This window comes from Chionomys nivalis, chromosome 11, assembly GCF_950005125.1.
Source record: "Chionomys nivalis chromosome 11, mChiNiv1.1, whole genome shotgun sequence".
Taxonomy (NCBI): Eukaryota; Metazoa; Chordata; class Mammalia; order Rodentia; family Cricetidae; genus Chionomys; species Chionomys nivalis.
In genome coordinates, this window is record NC_080096.1 from 24,285,543 (window position 1) to 24,305,260 (window position 19,718).

Below are 19,718 nucleotides of genomic sequence, written 5' to 3' on the forward strand. Positions count from 1 at the left end.
AGCAGAAACCCAAATGAGCATGCATGGGGGCATTGTTGCACATCTGAACACAGAATCACAGCTGGCTAGACCCCAGCCCCTACACATGCATGTATACTTGAACATGGATTTTTCATTACTGGGGCCCAGTAGGTGAAAGGTAGAATTGGCTTAGGGAAAAGTAGAAAAAGTAGGGAAAAAAAAAGTAGAAAAGGCCCATGGTGACTGAGGAGACAGCTCGGTCCTTAAAGTGCTTGCCTTGCAAGCTTGAGGACCTGGGTTTGATACAACGGATTCAAATAAAGAAAGCTGGGCATGGTGAGACAGAGTTGCGATCCTAGTACTGGGGAGGCAGAGATGGGGATCTTTGGGACTTCCCAGCGGTCCACATAGTCTACTTGGTAAGCCTCAGGTCCGTGAGAGACTCTATCTTTAAAAAACAAAAACGAACAAAGTAGGCATGACACAGGAGGTTCACCTCTGGTCTCCACACCTATGGATGCAGATATCAACAATAAGAAAGTGGCTATTCCTACAGGCTTCACAGGCCTGGCCCCACACACTTCTGAAGATGAGGGAAAAAGAAGTAGAGTAGCTTTCTCAGAGACACAGATCAGCCTCTGAAAGGCCGAAAGTCTTTGGCACTTCTGAAACGCTCCTAAACATTCAATTAGGCTTTGATGTCTATTGAAAGGGGCTTGTCAAGTGGCCTGAGCTGGATCCAGTTAGCTCTAGGCAATGCCAAGGAGATAGTTAGCTGAGGGATGGGAGGAGGTCAACCTAGGATGTAGATCTAAGCCTGTGAGTGGGATACTGAGCTCAGGCTGGGGACTCTGTGCTCAGGCTAGGGACTCCCACCTAGCACTGGGAACCTTTCTCTTTCTCCTTAGGGCCTGTACCCACAGCGATCAGCAAGGATGCCCTACCAGCAACCCGTGCACCCCCCACTGGGGTGCTACTCCCGGCAGGTGAGTATATACTTCCCCTTCTGTGCCTTGACTCCACAAGGTCTTTCGGTCAGATAGCTATCTGCTCCATCCCAGCCTAGCGGTCATCACCATTACTTTCTAGCCCATTACTGACTTAGCACACGGTGAAACCAGACATGTCTCAAAGGAGTTCTTATTGCATGATAATGCCAGGCCTTTCCCAAAGACATCTCCTACACTACTTTAACCTTCTCAACCACCTTATGAGGCATGCTATTGATGGGGAAACTGAGGGATAAAGAAATTAAACCAAAACAGTAACACCTAAGTTTGGGTTTGCTGTGATAGCAATTAGCTTCAAAGACTCAGAGACTTTCCAGGAGTCTTTAGCTCTTGCCCACAAGCCTCTGGGTTGGCTGAACTGGTCTGTGGATCAGCATCAGGGTCTGTTCTCCTTGCTCTTTTGGGGTCTGAGCAGAAGATGCAGGAGCTATTGCTTCTCTCTCATTGGGTGACAGAAGCATGTAAAGATAAAGGGAAAAACACAGTCCTTCCAGAAGCCTCGGCTCTGGGCATGGAGATGGCCACACACTTTCAGCTGGACCAAACACAGCTCTGCCCAGCATGTGTGTGGCAAGAGTCATCCTCATGCTATGTGAGCTGGCTGGTTCCCAAGCAAGACAGTCAGTTTGGTTTGAAATTCAAATAAATAATGAATACCTTTTTAGTATAAGTAAATCTTAAATATTGCACGAGACATATTTATGTTAAAAATGCATTCACAGGTTATTTCCAGTTTGGATTCAACTGGTGTCCTGTAGTTTTATTTGCTGAATGTGGCAGTGTGAATTACACTGGTACTTCAGGCACCATTGCCTCTTAGGTATTAACTAAAGAGCAGCCTTGGGTTCTTGGTCACCGTGCTGGACACCTCTTGCACATAGATACACGAAAGTGCTGCAGTGGGCAGCAGAGATAGTGACAGACCTACGTAGAGAGAAGCGGAGAGAAATAGGTGGTGGGCTGGGAAGATGGCTTGGTGTATAAAGTGCTTACTTTCCAGGCATGAGGAATAGAGTTTGAACTCCTTGGACCCATGTAAAGCTAGATGCAGTAGCATGAATCTGTAATCCCAGGGTGCCTATGGCAAGGTTGGGGATGGAGACAAGAGAATCGCCGAAAACTCATGGATCAGCTAGTCTGACGTATATAGCAGTGAACAGCAAGAGACCCTGCTTCAAAACAAGGTGAAAGGTGAGGACTGACACCCAAGGTTGTCCTCTGACCTCCACGTGTGCACAGTGGTGTATGTACCTACACACACACACACACACACACACACACGAGAAATACATATAGTTATATACTCTCTAGCTGCTTGAGCTGACATACCTGCTCACATATAGCTCACATTTACTCATCAGCAGACATGGAAACAGGCTCAGAGGTACTAGTGTTGGGGCAAAGATGGGATATAAGCATAATCATTTAGATTGGGTACATAGAGTAGGCTGAAGACAAGTGTTCCTCGCTCCCAAGTGGACATGCACCTCACCCACAGGTCCATGGACAATCCACACTTCACTTCCATCTTATTCTACCTCGGCCCCTCCCAGGAATTCCCGTCCTTTCTCTGAAAACCTCTTCTCTGAGCTGGCATAATGCTGGTTTGTTCTGGAGGGTAGAGATGGGTCCTTAGGTGAACACTAGCTTGGGCAGGGCTCTTTCATTAGGAATAAGAGCCTTCCTCATCCTAACTGGGATGAGAGAGCCTGTCTCAGGATCCCAGTCACATCATTTCCACCTGCAAACAGTAACACCCCCTCCTAGCTCAAAGAGTCTTTTTAGGCGATTATGAGTGTGTTTATATTTGAAGGATCTGTATAAAGCACGGTAGGAATTTTAAAGACAAAGGCCACTGCTGTTTATTGGTTTCCTTTGTATCTCTCATGCCGACGAACTAGTGGGACATTGTCTTTTCAGGGTTTCAGTACCCACACTCAGTATCGCTGGGCTCTGCACCCTTTCTTTGAGTGGCATGGCAAAGATTGGGGGAGGGGCTCAGCCTTCAGAGAGTGCACAGCATAGGAAGACTGGAACAGAACCAGACTCTGGGCTCTCCCTGGGGGTTCTGGCTGTAATTTAGGTCTGGAGACAAGTTATTTTACTTCTGAGAGCCTCAGCTTCCTTATCTCTCAAATGGAAGTAATGGGGACCTGTGTCATTTTGCTCTTTGTCATGATGAAGAACTGGCAAAGGCGGCTGAAGGACGGGTCGTTCTTATTTCTCTGCCCAGTTGGAGAGTACAGCTCATCATGGCGAGAAGACATGACTCAGGAACATGAGGCCATTGGTCACAGTGCACCCACAGTTAGGAAGCGAGGAGAGATGAAGGCTGGTGTTCGAGTGATCTTAACCCCCTTTTTATTCAGTCTAAAACACCAACCCCTAGGACTGTCCACATTTAGGGTGGTTCTATCCTCAGTTAAACTTCTCTGGAAACACCCTCACAGCCCAGCCTAGGTGATTCTAAACTCCATGAAACTGACAATCAGGGTAAGATCAGAGCGTCTTGTCTCACAGGGTTTGGAGCTGTAGTGACAGCGGTAAGGTGAAGGGTCTCCCACAGCCGGAGGGTTTCATACACACTTGACTAAGTGGCTTATTTTCCTTTATTTATTCATTTTGACCTTTTGGGTTTTGTTTTGTTTGGGGGGACAGGATTTCTCTGTGTAGCAGATCTTGCTGTCCTGAAAATTGCCCTGTAGAGACCAGACTGACCCACTTGCCTCTGCCTCCCTCCTGAGTGCTGGGATTAGAGGAATGAGCCATCACCACCCACCAAGTGGGTTTATCTTAGACATGAACATGCAGGGAGAGAGAAAGGGAGCCTTTGAGCACATGGCTTCTATGATGGAAATCCAGAAACTTTGCCAGCTCTGTCAGAAACTCCCTCAGCACGCAGGAGGATCCATGTAAGGAAAGGCTTGCCAGTAATGGGATGTGTTGTTCCTGATCAGTGCTCCCATCATGCCATCAGATGCTTAGTGCTCCCCCTTCTTCCCACTTCCTTTCTTACTGCATCCACTCTGCTGTTTCAGAGCTGCAGAAATAGCAGTGAATAAAATGGGTGATAACCCTTGCTAGTTGGGGGAAAGAAAGGAGGAGCCCCAGTCCTCAGTGGGCATTTGCCCAGGTATCTAGCAGAAATCCCATTGAATTCCCATCTTTCCCTCAGGTTTTTGTTGCCCTGCCTCCTTTTTACGCATATATATATATCCCAATGCTGCAGCCGCTAGCCACGTGCGGCCATTTACAGGAATCGCAACTCAATCGCATCCAGACTTTAGCTCCTCATTCACCACAGCTGGATTTCAAGCCCTTGACAACCATAGCTGACAGCTACACAGCGGTCTTCACAGCACAGACCTGTTCTTCCCTGACAGGGATTTCCACTGGGTGAGGTTGTTTAGGGCTCACAGTCTGTTGAGGTCTGAAGGTAGAAGCCAATAGCGCGAATCTCAGCAGGGCGGATAGCGTTTGTCCATTTTACAGATTAGGAGTTTGAGACGCAGATACATAAGGCAAGGAAGGCACACACAGATCGATAAGGTAGCAGCTGGGGTTAGGGTCAGGGCTGGGAGATGTTGATCTTGTCTCTCTCTTCTCTCTGCCCTGCAGGTGACACCGTACAACCCACAGCAGATGGGACAGCAAATTTTCCGCTCTTCCTACACACCCCTGATGAGCTATATCCCTTTCGTCCAGCCCAACTATCCATATCCTCAGAGGACGCCCCAGAAGCTTCCCGCCAACCCCCGAGATCCTACCCCAATGGCAGGAGATGGGCCTCCATACCTCTTTACCCAGGGATATGGGTGAGTTCTCAGCCATGGGGAGGGGGGTGTGGGGAGCTGACCTGAATCCAGATGGCTGTCAGAGAAGGCAGGTGAGCGGGGTGGGCTTCATAGAGCCTTTCTTGGTATATGTGCCCCATGGTGTTGGTGGGGGGGGGCATGTCTTTGCACCTGTGCCCAGTGTCTCTGAGGACTTGGAGAAACACCTGTGGAGGTGAGCCTGGGCCGGGATCTAGGAGGAGCTTTTGAAGGTATTTTGCAGACTGCCACCTACAGGCTGGTTGTAGAACTGCAACTGTGCAATTACTTCACAGGTGGCTCAGGATGCTGTCATTATCATTGGATGATTTGCAAAGAATGTGGTTAGCTAATCTCTATATGACTCCTATCCACTTCCTGATGCATCTGGAGTCCTTGCCAGGCTAATCTTGCCGGATTAGCCTGGACTTCTGACAGGTCCTGGTGAAGGGTCCCCCACAGCTTAGCCACTGATGCCCACCAATCAGTATAAAAGCCTGGCATTTCCTGGGTTTGTGCAAGGGGCTCAGCTGCAAACTACCAACACAAACGGGGCAATTAGGGTGAAAATTCCTTTTGGATTGTGCATGGTTTGGAGCTACCAAGTTGTGTTTGCTTTAACATAACAGGTAGCTACTCACTCCCACGAGTCAAAGCCTCAGCTAGTATTGGTGACCCAAGGCAGGAGGCGCCATACCACTGCTGTGGACCTCAGAATCCTAGGCAGACCATGGTGCATTTGTATCCCAGTTGGAAAAATTCAGGTTCTAGGTTAAGATCAAACTCTCTAGGGTGACATTGATTCATGCCCTCCCCCACTCTGCCCAGCAGACACCCTTTGACCACCTGACCCGCTGCATGACCCCAGAATCTTGCCCTTTGAATCTTGCGTCTCCCCTAATATCTTGTGAAAAGGGACCAATGTTTCAGAGAGGTTTGATAGCCGGATCTGTTTGGGGAAAACTGTGAGAAGCAAAGACAGGCAGATTTCTGAACAGTTGGAACTCTCAGACCATTCAATCCCCTGGGGTGCTCAGGGAATGTTCAAGAGGTGGTCGATGGTGGTATTTGAATATGATATTCATGACTTCTTTTTATGTCTTTCTCCTCTACTTCCTCCTCTCTTTCTTCCCTCCCTCTTATTTTGTAGAGCACAGCATGGCGTGTAGAACTCCCCCCCCCATCATCACGCACACTAGAAAGTACTGTGTTAATTCATGGAGTTAATGCGAGCTTAGCTTACAGGGAATTCATAGATAATAAGGCATATTTCTTCCATTCAAAAAACGGAGGGCTGGGGGCTGGAGACATGGCCCAGCTTACTGTTCTTGCAGAGGACCCAGGTTTGGTTCCCAGCACTCACAATCTGACAGCTCACAATCACCTGAACTCTAGTTCCAGGGGATCCAATGTTCTCTTCTAACCCCTGCAGGCACCCCTCCCCCCACATATGACATATGCAAACTGATGCAGACACACATACATACACATAGAGGAAAAAGACTGAGGACTGGCAGGACTGGATGGTACATGCTCTGGTCTAGGCCAGAGTCAGGACCTCTGATGGCAGAGGGGTATCCTAGTGAATGCCTAGAGGAGGCAATCTAGGCAGGGAGAGTCAGGACCTGCTGTAGTGGGGACTGTGGGCTGTGTTCCTGCCGCGCCAGCTCCTGGTCGCCTGGCTAGCTTATGCCCCAAAATAACGACACACAAACTGTATTTTTTTAAACACTGCTTGGCCCATTAGCTCTAGCCCTTACTGGCTAATTCTCATATTCCGATCAACCCATCTCTAATAATCTGTGTAGCACCAGTCTTACCAGGAAAGATTCAGCATGTCTGACCCGGTGGCTTGCTTCATCACATCTGGCTCTGAGAGGAGCTGCCCTGCATCTGAGCTCACTTCCTCTTCCTCCCAGCATTCTATTCTGTTTACTCCACCCACCTAAAGGCTGGCCAATCAAATGGGCCAAGGCAGTTTCTTTATTAGCCAATGACCTTCCTCCATCAACCTGCAGTGGGAAGGGGCAAGGCAATCATTTAAATGCCCCCTTGAGCTCATGATTTTGAGGTACCAGGAATTGAACCCAGATTCTAACTCGTGCTAGGCAAGTGACTTCAAGCCCTGAAGGTGCAAGGCAAACTAGAGACCCGAGGACAGAGTGTGTATGGTCGAAGTAGTAGATTTGTCCGTGGAAAAGGTTGAAAATAGGATTGGAAAAGGAAGTTGGGATGGGATTATTAAAGGCTTTTGGCTGCTCAACCTGGGGATCTAATAAAGGCTGTGCACATCAGAGTGAACACACAGGCCTAGGGGAGAGAACAGGAGATGGGGTGTAGTCTGGAGGTCTCAACAAGAGGTTATCTATTACCGTCCTGGAGGAGAGAGTGGAAGAGGCTGCCAGGGACGCAGAGGACCCTTCCACAGCTAGCAGTCACATCTGTACTACCACCCGTGATGCTTCCCAGGGACAAACCAGAGTGCTGGCTGTCCAGAGGGCCAGAGGACTTGTAAACACAAAGGGCAGAGGCCTGAGGCCTGTGTGTCTTTGGGGAGACAGAGGGTGGGGAGAGGGACAGGAAGGGACAGGCCAAGATGTAGGCACAAAGCTGGGAAGAGTGGGAAACACTGAAGACAGAGAAGAGCCATGAGCAAGAGAAGGTGGTGAGTGGGGATAATGATGCTCAGGAAGCTGGGGAAACAGGTGCCAGCCTGGATCTCTAAAGAGGATGATTTGTTCATTTATCAAAGAACAAAGAACTGGACAGTGGTGGTGCATGCCTTTAATCCCAGCACTTGGGAGGCAGAGGCAGGTAGATTTCTGTGAGTTCAAGGCCAGCTTGGTCTACCAGAGCTAGTTCCAGGACAGGCACCAAAGCTACAGAGGAACCCCATCTCAAAAAACAAAACAAAACAACAAAAACAAGCAAGCAAACAAACAAAAAGCTGATGGAAGGAGCTGGGAGATGGCTCAGTCCATAAGTGCTCACTATGCAGGCATGCAGACCTGATGCTGATACCCTTATGTGGGAAGCTGGGCATGGTGGTACACACTTGTGATCCCAGTGCTGTGGAGGCAGAGACAAGTGGGTCCCTGGAGCTTACTGGCTAGCTCGCTTAGTCTGATTGGTGATCTATAGACCCAGTAAGAGAATCTCCAAAACCATGGTAGATAGCTCATGAAGAAAGACTCCCAAAGTTAACTTCTAGTCTCTATATGCTTGAATAGAAGCATGTACATGCATCCATGCATACACACATGCATATGCACACATATAAATCTTTTTGATTAGTGGGTTTGTGGCACATGTCTGTAATCCCAACACTTGGGAAATGACTTAGGAAGATCTTGGGTTTGAAGCCAACCTGGGCTACATGGTGAGATCCTGTCTCAAACAAAACAAAATAAATTGGCTAGAGCTATTCCTGTGCCTGGCACTGTCCAAGGCAATGTGAACTGGAGTGAACAAGAAACATAAAATGCTTTCTTCTCTTAGAAATCTCACAGTCTGTGTGTTGGGTGTGTGTGTGCATGTGCAGAGATAAGACACAAAGATGTCATCAGAGAGGCCCAAAGGAGGAGCAGGCTTCTTCTTCCCTCCTTTCTTCCTCTTCTCCTCCTCCTCCTCCTACTTCTCCTCCTCCTCCTCTTCCTCTTCTTCTCCTCCTCCTCTTTCTCCTCCTCCTCTTCTTTTTTCCTCCTCCTATTCCTTCCTTAAACAAGGTCTCACTATGCTACATAGAGTTGGCTTTGAATTTATAGCCATCGTCCTGTCTCCCCCACACAATATGTGTGCTGGGGGTAAGTCATGAACCACCACACTTGGCAAGGAAGGCCTCCTGAACCATGCCCGTGCCTGTGTGTGAGAGACAGCACTCCGCCCAGAAAAATTAGACATTCAGAGGCCCCTGAGTGCGAGGGAATGGTGAGAGTGGGTAGAACAGAAATCAGAAATCAGTCAGGGCTGGACAGGTCGGGATGGATCAGCATGGTAAGTGCTTTGAGAGCATCAGGATGTCCTGGAGACCTTTGACCTGGAGACGAGCATGCTCTCATTTCCCGTGTAGAGCAGATTATGTTGGCCAAGGTATGAAGAATGGGCATGAGGGCTGATGCAAGGGTCAAGCCTGGGGTCTTCAGTGCTGCCCATGAACGGATGCTGATGGCGTAGAGGGGGGTGGTTCCTGTGAGAAAATGGACATGGGAACCCATCTAGGATGCTCATTTTCTTGGCAGAACCTGTGGACCTTGATCATGGTTACATATGGAATAAGGACAAGGGACGAGGATGGACTGGCTTGGGGGTGCGAGGCAGGGGGCAGCACAAGTCCTCGGTTTATGCACTGTGCACTAGATGAGTAATGGTGGCAAACGCTTCTGCTGTCGTGATTAAAGCAAGGCTGTTATTTATCAAGGGCTCCGTCCTGGACACTGAACTGCTTGTCAATGCTAGTTACCTTCGCTCAGTGTGATAAACCATCAAGGCCCAAAGCAACTTACAGAAGGAAGAGATTATATGGTTCTAGAAGGATCCAAGTCCATCTTGGAGGGAGGCATGGCAACAAATAGCAGGCAGGAAGGCAGGGACAGGTTGGCTAGGAATTCACATTTTGAGCCCCAGCATGAATCAGAGAGAGCAAATGAGTTGTCAGTAGAGGCCTTACACTCTCAAAGGCTGCCCCCCTCAGTAAAAATAGTTCCTTTAGGAGGCAGCACACCCTAAACTTCCCCAAACAGTGCCACCAACTGGGGACTGGGTCTCCAAATGCCTAAGAATATGGGTGGAGGCATTTCCCATGGAACCCATCACTGGTAGATGAGCGGAAGTACTCGTAGACAGGCAGATACAGGAGCCTGGAGCTTGGGGCAAGGTTGGGACTGGTAATTAATTTGGGGGTCATTAGAACATAGACGACAGATGAAGGCATGGAACAAGATGAATCATGAGGTTGTGCACATGCATAGAGAAGACCCGAAACCCAGCTCTGGGGCCTCCAGCAGGCGGTGGGGGGGGGGGGCTGCAAGGGGCAAAGGGACTGGGGAAAAAAATCTGGGAAGCAAGTTGTAGTGAGGTGTGTGTGTGTGTGTGTGTGTGTGTGTGTGTACCTTGGGGGAATCAGGGAGAGAGTGGAAGTGATGTGGAGGAAGTGATTCTGCAGAAGATCACATGAGAGCCATGATCCAAGTGTGGAAATGCAAGCTGAGCACTATGGGAGCCAACATGGGGAGACTCTGGGTAGTATCGTTGCTGAGGGAGTTATGAAGCTGAGGATTGAACAAGACCTGGTGAGGCCAGATCAAGCAAGGGAAGATGTATGCGTGGCCATAGGTAGATAGTTGATCTGATCTGAAAGACAGGCAGGGTCATCAAAAGCAAGGAAGCAACAGGTAAAAGGGGATGAAGTGGGACAGACAGGAACAAGGGCCCCATGTTCTCAGAGGAACAGAAGGAGGAGGAGGAAGAAGAGGAGGAGGAGGAGGAGGAAAGCTCTTTAGTCCCTCTGTCCACTTGATTTGCATATCCTATCAAGAATGAGAACTATACAATTTATCCTCCAAGCAATAAAAGTTTGAGCATTTACTGGGGCATGATTAACACTTGCTCTGGAAACAGTATTTTGTCAGTTGCCTCAAATAAGTCAGGATGCATGTTCACCACACTCTAGGACAGTGATTCTCAACCTGTGGGTCACGATCCTTTTGAGGTCGAATGACCCTTTCACAGGTTCACCCAAGATGATGAGAAGGCACAGCTATTTAAATTATGACACATAATAGTAGCAAAATTACAGTTATGATGTAGAAGTGAAAATAATTTGTAAACGGAGACTGCACTTTTGTTTCTGGCTGCCAAGACCCAAATAATCATAGAGAAACTATATTAATTACAACACTGTTTGGCCCATTAGCTCAGGATTCTTATTAAGTAACTCTTACACCTTAAATTAACCCATTTCTATTAATCTATGTATCACCATGAGGCTGTGGCTTCCCAGTAAGGCTCCGGTGTCTTTCTCATTTGGCAGCTACATAGCGTCTCCTTGACTCCACCTACTCTCTATATTTCTGTTCTGATTTTCCACCTGGCTTTATTCTGCCCTGCCATAAGTCAAAGTAGCTTCTTTGTTAACTAATGGTAATAAAACATATTCAGAGCATATAGAGGGGAGTCCCACATCAATAATCTTATGGTTGGGGGCCACAGCATGAGGAATTGTCTTAAAGGGCTGCAGCATTAGGAAGGTTGAGAACCTCTGCTAGGAGATGATGTAGCTCCTCCTCCCTCCTCCCCTCCCTGTTACCCTCCCTCCTCCTCCTCTTTCTCCTCCTCTTCCTCCTCCTCTTCTTCCTCTTCCTCCTCCTCCTCCCTCCTCCTCCTCCAGGAAGCATTCCTTGGTAGCTTTCGTCCATATGCACTGCTTTTCCTTCTGGCCCTCTATATGCATGCAGTCTCAACCCTTGGTGACTTCACTGTTAGTGATCCACCCAGAGAAGCTGGGGCTGTGGAGCACAGTGATCGGATATGAGAGACAGCATGGTTGATTTGTTACTGATAGTTGTTGTTACTGTTTCTGCTTTTATTTTATAAATCAGATCAAAATCCAGGGCATCTTATAATAACATCACTTCTTGCCTTCCAGTGCTGGGAATTAAACCCAGGACCTTCTACAGCTAGGCAAAGACTCTGGCACAGAGGCACACCTCAGCTGCTGTTTTTGTAAGACAGGGTCTAGTGAGTCTGAACTGGCCTCAAATTTGTGATCTTCCTGTAGCCGCCTCCCAACACACTGTGCTGCCATCACTGTCAATCATTTATAACCCAGAATGTATATATATGTATACGCATATATATATATCTCCTCAGTTCTCATTTTATGGATATATGTGTTTTGTCTTCATATACATCTGTGCACCATAGGTGTGCAGTGCCCAAGAAGGTAATAAGAAGGTGCCATATCCCCTGGGACTGAAGTTATGGATGGCTGCAAACCGTCATATAGGTGCTGAGAATCAAACCTGGATCCTCTGGAAGAGCAACCAGTGCTCTTAACTGCAGAGCTATCTCTTCATCCCCTTCAGTGTGGTTTTTAAAAGGGAAAAAGAGATGTGTTTTCCATAAGCAATTTGCCTATTAGGGATGTACTGGCAGGCCCTGGGTTGGGTGCTGAGCAGCCAGGTAACCGTTGCTGCTGTCCTGGAACTTGTTTTAGAGAGAAGGATACGGTTGTCTTGATTTGCATTTCCCTGATCGCTAAGGAAGTTGAGCATGACCTTAAGTGTCTTTTGGCCATTTGAACTTCTTCTGTTGAGAATTCTCTGTTCAGCTCAGTGCCCCATTTTATAATTGGGTTGATTAGTCTTTTACGGTCTAGTTTCTTGAGTTCTTTATATATTTTGGAGATCAGACCTTTGTCAGTTGCGTGGTTGGTGAAGATCTTCTCCCAGTCAGTGGGTTGCCTTTTTGTCTTAGTGACAGTGTCCTTTGCTTTACAGAAGCTTCTCAGTCTCAGGAGGTCCCATTTATTCAATGATGCCCTTAATGTCTGTGCTGCTGGGGTTATACGTAGAAAGTGGTCTACTGTGCCCATGTGTTGTAGAGTACTTCCCACTTTCTCTTCTATCAGGGTTAGTGTGTTCGGACTGATATTGAGGTCTTTAATCCATTTGGACTTGAGTTTTGTGCATGGTGATAGATATGGATCTATTTTCATTCTTCGTGATCCTAGAGAAGCTAAATAAGAAGGTGAACCCAAAGAAAAACATATAAGCATCCTCCTGAATATCAACCTTCATCAGGCGATGAAAGGAGACAGAGACAGAGACCCACATTGGAGCACCAGACTGAAATCTCAGGGTCCAAATCAGGAGCAGAAGGAGAGAGAGCACGAGCAAGGAACTCAGGACTGCGAGGGGTGCACCCACACACTGAGACAATGGGGATGATCTATCGGGAACTCACCAAGGCCAGCTGGCCTGGGTCCGAAAAAGCATGGGATAAAACCGGACTCGCTGAACATAGCGGACAATGAGGACTACTGAGAACTCAAGAAAAATGGCAATGGGTTTTTGATCCTACTGCACGTACTGGCTTTGTGGGAGCCTAGGCAGTTTGGATGCTCACCTTACTAGACCGGGATGGAGGTGGGTGGTCCTTGGACTTTCCACAGGGCAGGGAACCCTGATTGCTCTTAGGGCTGACGAGGGAGGGGGACTTGATTGGGGGAGGGGGAGGGAAATGGGAGGTGGTGGTGGGGAGGAGGAGGCAGAAATCTTTAATAAATTAATTAATTAATTAATTAAAAAAAAAGGATACGAAATCGTATCCAAATCTTGGCTGGTCCGTGGACTGATACAGGTAGGGAGCCACAGATGTAAGCAGCTGAGGCCATTAGACCCTCACCCTGGTTTGTTTCCATCTCTCCTCCCTCCTCTAACATGACTTTGTTGTCTCTCCATCTGATGGGAGAGCGAAGGTGATTCTCCTTCGTAATGCGCATCTGCCCAGTTGAAAAGTGCTTGAGAATGCCTGGATTAGACTAAATCCAGCTGTTTGCTCTGCTGCAGTTTGAATTAAGCTCTACTTCTATTTGATGGATGATAGGAGATGGGTAAGGGCATTGCAGTCAGATCTCAGAAGCTTGCATCAGTCTCATCTGAAGAGGTCAGGGGACCTTCCATGGAGGAGTTGACCTCTGAACTGTTTGAAGTATGCATACAAGTGTGCTGGTAAAGAAATCAGGGAAGCGTGTGGGTTTCTGCTCTTTGAAGCCGTGGCCCGCCTCTCCCTTGCTTCCCTGAGAGTCGAGCAGCATGCCAGGCACTCACACAATGGTCTCTCAGGGTTGCTGCTCTGAGGAGTGTAGGGACAGAGGGGCTGAAGGGGAAAGCAGCTATGCGGGGCAGTTGCGCTGGTGCTGGCTGAACTCTGAGATCAGATGCCAGGATGGGCTGTGTTCTGCGAAGTTGTGAACTTCCTTAATGTGTTTGCTCCTCTAAGACAGATTGGTGCTCACAGGCCTAGAGGTGAGGTGCTCGGAATCGGGTCGCTTCATTCTTGGTGGCTCCTTTGTGGAGACAGCATGGACTCTAGACATGATCCATACATACCCTCAGCAACTCCCTGCACCAACATAGTAAGGGACACAGCCCTTCATGGCCCTTTAACACTGTCATTTGGAGTTTGAGTTGCCCAAAGCCTAAACCTTGTATAATGCTAAAGCCTTTACCCTCCAAGCTCATCCCAGCTTTCCAACCTTTCACAAAAGCAATAGATAATTTTTCCCCAGTCTCTCCAGGAACACCAGAGACTTCATCACTGCTTCTATCTCCCCTCTCCAGGTTCAACTCGGCGTCCAGAGCCCCTCTGATGAACAGCCCCTATTTTTCCTCCAGTGGGAATGGAATCCGCTTTTAGACTGCTTTCTCTCTCCCCACCTCTCTGTGCCCTTGGATCAGGGCTAAAGGTTCTGGATTTCTGGATTCTGCAACAGCTTGGTGTGAAGTTTGGAAAGTCAAGGTTCCAACCAGGTGGCCGCCAGAAAACAGCAAGACCAGACTCATCTACTGACCAACACTTACCTGCATAGCCTCCCTCAGATAGCGCACACCGCAGACACACCCTCCTATTCGTAAGATCACACAGGAACCTGTGTTTAGCTAACATGACTGGTTTTTGTTTTTGTTGTTGTTGGTAAGATAGAAAGTAAGACTCTTAATTTAGAACGTTTATATTTTATGATAAAACTATGAGCTGCTTGAACATGCGTGTGCCTGTTCATTTATTTTGCTGTGATTTGTGAAAGCTGCTCATTTTCCTCCCATGAGTCTCGGCGTTTCTTCAGACACAGAGTGGGGTCTTGGGAGTGTTGCTATCTACATGTGGATCCTCAGGGGTCAAAATCCTGAGCACTTATCTCTTCTCTCCTGTGATTTACTTACTCTCCAACGTCCCAGATTCCACATCCCTACAATGGGCATTATACAAGGAATATTCTCCCCTGTAGTTTGCCCCAGGAAGAAGTTTTACAGAAAGTCTCTCCTGGACATGGTATTGGAATAAGATACAATTTCAAAATGAATCTTAAGGGTCGATAAGATGGCTCAGCTAGTCAAGACCCTTGTTTCCAAGCCCAATGACCTGAGTTCGATCCCTGGGTCCCAGTGAGGAAACAGAGAGAGATAATGCCTAGAAGTTGTCCTCTGACCTCCATGCATGTATACACACATGTACACACACATATGTATACACACATGCATACTCAAATAAAAGGAACAAAAATCAGTCTGAGACATGACAAACTCTGTTCAAGTGGGAGGCCTAATGACGCTGTCCTTGACTACGTCGGGTCCATCTCTGACCAGTGACCTGCATGGCAACCCTGAGAGCCTCCTGGTCACATTTATGAAGAATGCACGATGGAAAGAGGAGACAGAGGGAGTTGGTTCTCTAGGTCTATATCCACGGGCAGGCATCATGAGTCAGCTGCTGGATTTTATGCCCTTTAGGCTGGTCAGAGCTGAAGAATCCCTTTCCCGATGGTGCTGCCAGCAGCTGTTATCAGCCAGAGTTGGTCTGTGGTGTGAAATCCATGGTTATCCTTTTAATGCTTGTTATCAAGATGAAATTAAATAGGGGTTGTTAATGTCAGGATGAATGCTTTGGCCCATGCACATAGATGGACCACCTCTATTGCCTCTATAGTGCTCTTTTATTAATAATGCTGGGTACCTGGAAGCTGACTCTACAGTAAGAGCCGGGTCTGAAAACATTGGACACTATATTCCAGTCTTTTAAGCAATGACAGGCAGAGGGTCTGAAAGGCATTGAGGTCTTGGAATGGGCATAAACCACAAAAAGTATTTCTCTTGAGGGGGATGTCACTAGACTCACTGACCTTTATTCTGGAAAAGTAATTTCTTCCCCACTTTCCCTTAAGACTAATAATACCTTATATTCCACCATGGTCTAAATATGGGAGTCCTGTTATTCTTTGGGCCTCTGCTTCTCATATTGCTTCTTCTTGATATGTTTGGTTAACAGGCTGCCCCTGTATTAATTACCTTCCTAGTTTCTGAAACAAAGTATCAGAGCAAGGCAACTTAAGGAAGAGAGGGTTTGTTCCAGCTCATAGCAGAAGTTTATCACGACCGGGAAGGCCTGGCAGCTGGAGAATGAGGCCGCTGGTTCTACCGCATCTGCAGTCAGGAAGCTGAGCAGGAAAATGGTGCTACTCAGCCAGCTTTTGCCTTTTGATGCAGTCTGAAAAGCAGGCTCATGAAATGTTGGTCTCCTCTCCAATGCCCTTAATCTAGAAGGTTTTTTTTTCAAGACATGCCCCAAGAGTTATTTCCAAGGCAAGCTGACAATGTAAACTAAGGGCGTCTTACTTCTAGATTGACTATAGTTTACCACCCCTCCCTTGAAATCAGCCTGTTGAGAGGGAGGGACGGAGAGGGAGGGAGGGAGAGGGAGAGGGAGAGAGAGGAGAGAGAGAGAGAGACAGAGAGAGAGAGAGAGAGAGAGAGAGAGAGAGAGAGAGAGAGAGAGAGAGAGAGAACATGGGGATTTATCACTGGCCAGATCCAGTTTCTTAGAAACTTCTCCACTTTTACAGTGGTGAGAACTCGCCCCCTCTGGACCTGAGTCCTTTTAATGGTAATGGCAAGAGTTGTGAGGATTAAACGATAGTGTAGACCCGAGTCAGACTTAATGTCTACTCAGTGTAGACTATAGAATAAGATGCGACAATGAAGACATTTCTGCCCTTCATCTAAAACTTTCTTCTAAGTAACATCCATTTCCGGTGCTGTGCTAAAACACTCTAACGGAAAGCAACCTGGGGAAGGAGGAATTTGTTCGGAATTCAGTCCCATGTTATAGTCCCTTGTAGAAACGTAGAGCCTCCCATCTGCAGTCAGGATTACAGAGAAACAAATGCATCCTTGCCGCCTGCTGGCTTCTAGATTTCTCGACTGTTATGTAGTCAGAGCCCCTCTGTGTAGGGAATGGTACTGCCCACAGGGGGCTGCGTCTTCCCACTCAACAACCAAGACAATCCCCCACAGGCCAACCTGATGTTGATAATTCCTCAGGAAGGCTCTCTTCCAAAGTGACTGTAGATTGTGTCAAGCCCACAGTGAAAAGTAAGCAACACATCTACCCTGTACCTAAGGCAGAGGTGTGATGGAGGAGTGATGAGCACCTCGGAAGGACAGATCACGCCGAAATGCCGAAGGATCTATGACAAGAAGCAAGCTACACTTCCTCGTGAGGTTCCAACGTCTACAAAGCTTGAGGTCCCACATGCTGAGCATCACGGAACATGAGACCACAAGCTGATGAAGACGAGAGGTCTACACTGTAAAGCAACTTCTGTCCCTGCCTTCCAAACTCCATAGGCAGCTGTTTGGAGGACAAGAGGCACTGTCTCCAGGGAAACTTAAGGGCCACATAGCAAGGTTGTGGAGCTTATGGAAAACTGAGATTTAAAAAAAAAATGCAATTGCATCCCCTGAGGGCAAGAGCTAGGCTATGGTGAAGCAGGGGGCCTTTGGAAATCAGCCCACAATGAACATCCTTCTCTAAATAGCTCCTAATCAACATTAGGACCTAATGATTATTTGGAATAGATAGTCCCCAATAAGAAACATCAAGATAAAGAAAAAAAACTTGGCAGTGGTGGTGGCACACAACTTTAAATCTAGCACTTGGGAGGCAGAGGCAGGTGGATCTCTGTAAGTCTGAGGCCAGCCTGGTCTACAGAGAGAGTTTCAGGACAGTCAGGGCTGCACAGAAAAACAATGTCTCTGGAAAAAAAATTAAAGGTAGAAAAACAGCTCAAAACTTTCTAAAGGCAGTAAGAGAAATCAGTAATAAATATATTTACTTATTTTTAGAAAGGGTAATTTTTCTATAAGCATACTTTAAATGCCTAAAAACAAGAAAAATATTTTTGGACTCTTTTTTTCCTTTTCTTTGTTATTCAGGACTTTTTCCTGTGAAGGAGTTAAAAGAAGGTTAATATCAGATTGATCTCATTAAAAGGAGAATAAGCAAGGGAATGGGGTGACCTACAAGAGACAGAATATAAGACAACATGAAGCTAAGACCAGGGCCCCTGGGTATCTGGGCAGCAGTTCCAGTGAAAGCAGAGAGGTGGATGCTGAGTTGCTCTGCCAAACAGAATGGTTCAAGAAGTGAGCAGAGGAGACTTAAACCAATGTATAACCTTAGGAAATTTCAGAGTAGCAGGGGTAAAGGTAAGATTCTAAAAATTCCAGAAAGACCTTCAGCAACACACAGACCGACAGTCACACCATGGAGAGCTTGATGCCCACCCAACAAGTGATACACTTCCTCCAATAAGACCACACCTACTCCAACAAGGTCACACCTCCTAATAGTGTCATTTCCTTTGGGGGACCTGAAGTACAATTAATAAAAACTCAGAGAGAGAAATTGGGGTTCAACCCGAAGACCAGAAAAGTAAAACGGTCAGCCACTGGCTCTTACCTCTATCTCAGTATGAAAATGGCTATCCTGCCTCCAGGAATCTCAGAATGAGACTGTGTCTGAGAGCTGTCTCCTCTCATTTTATATTCCTCTCTAGTTCTGGGATTAAGGGCATGCTCCACTACTGCCTGGTTTCTATGGCAAGCTAGTGTGGCTACTGGGATTAAAGGTGTGTGTCAGTGTGGCTACTGGGATTAAAGGTATGTGTCAGTGTGGCTACTGGGATTAAAGGTGTGTGTCAGTGTGGCTACTGGGATTAAAGGTGTGTGTCACTGTGGCTACTGGGATTAAAGGTGTGTGTCAGTGTGGCTACTGGGATTAAAGGTGTGTGTCAGTGTGGCTACTGGGATTAAAGGTGTGTGTCACTGTGGCTACTGGGATTAAAGGTGTGTGTCAGTGTGGCTACTGGGATTAAAGGTGTGTGTCATTGCTGCCTGGTCTGTAAGGCTGGCCAGTGTGGCTATTTTACTTTTCTGATCCTTAGGCAAACTTTATTAAAATACAAATGGAATGCCACTACAGAGGCCATTTTCTTTTTTTATTTTATACTGTTTTTAATTGAGCTATACATTTCCCTTTCTTCCTCACCTTCCCCCTTCTTCTCTTCCCCTCTTCCATACACTCCCAATTTACTCAGGAGATCTTGTCTTTTTCTCCTTCCTAGGCAGATCCATGTATGTCTCTCTTAGGGTCTTCTTTGTTGTTTAGGTTCTCCGGGGTTCTGAACTATAGGCTGGTTATTCTTTGCTTTATGTGTAGAAACCACTTATTAGTGAGTACATATTATATTTGTCTTTCTGGGTCTGGGTTACCTCGCTTAGTATGTTTTTTTCCCTGGTTCTGTCTCTTTGCGTGCAAATTTCAAACCACCACAACCCAAGTTCCCAACAGTAACACCATAGCCTAGAATATTTGTTATGAATAATATTTTGGAGAACTAAGGCTTCTAAGCAACTCACCAGCGTTAGGCCGCTGTGATCAGACACGGAGGTGTAAGACCGGAAGGCTTGGAGGAGATTGGTGGTGGATCCTCAATCAGGAAGTAGGAAGGGGGCTGCTTGAAGTTGGCAGGATGACTCCCAGTGTTTGAGCGCCTCCACCAGGACTTCAGGGCCTCACTTCTCTTCCAAGGCTTGCCTGATGGTAAGGCCTCCTCACTTCTCAGTTGCTTGCTGCTTGTACTGGTTGTGCGTTTCCAACTGGCCCTTAGGTATAGGACCCCACTTGCAGACAGACTCTTCACTCTCTAGCCTGACCTGGTTTTGGCCAGACAGGAAGCAAGCAGGAATGTGGGCACTCTTTCTGGAGGTGGGGGTACTCTGTGAGGTGGGCAGAGCACAAGAGGGAAGGGACCCAGCTCTTAGCTCTCTCTGGCCTCAGAGTGGCCAGGCAAGTCTTGGAGTACCTGGGCTTTGCTTAT

At 47.3% G+C, this 19,718-nt stretch overlaps 1 protein-coding gene across 1 annotated transcript in view; it reads left to right on the plus strand.

The window, feature by feature from the left end:
* The window catches only part of C11H1orf94 (chromosome 11 C1orf94 homolog), a 45,878-nt gene extending 31,678 nt beyond the window's left edge, over positions 1–14,200 (plus strand). The window contains exons 5-7 of the mRNA XM_057785500.1: positions 870–947; positions 4,590–4,786; positions 14,125–14,200. Of these exons, the coding sequence (XP_057641483.1) occupies positions 870–947; positions 4,590–4,786; positions 14,125–14,200 (351 nt within the window). The remainder of the gene's footprint in view (positions 1–869; positions 948–4,589; positions 4,787–14,124) is intronic.
* Positions 14,201–19,718: the final 5,518 nt, after the last annotated feature.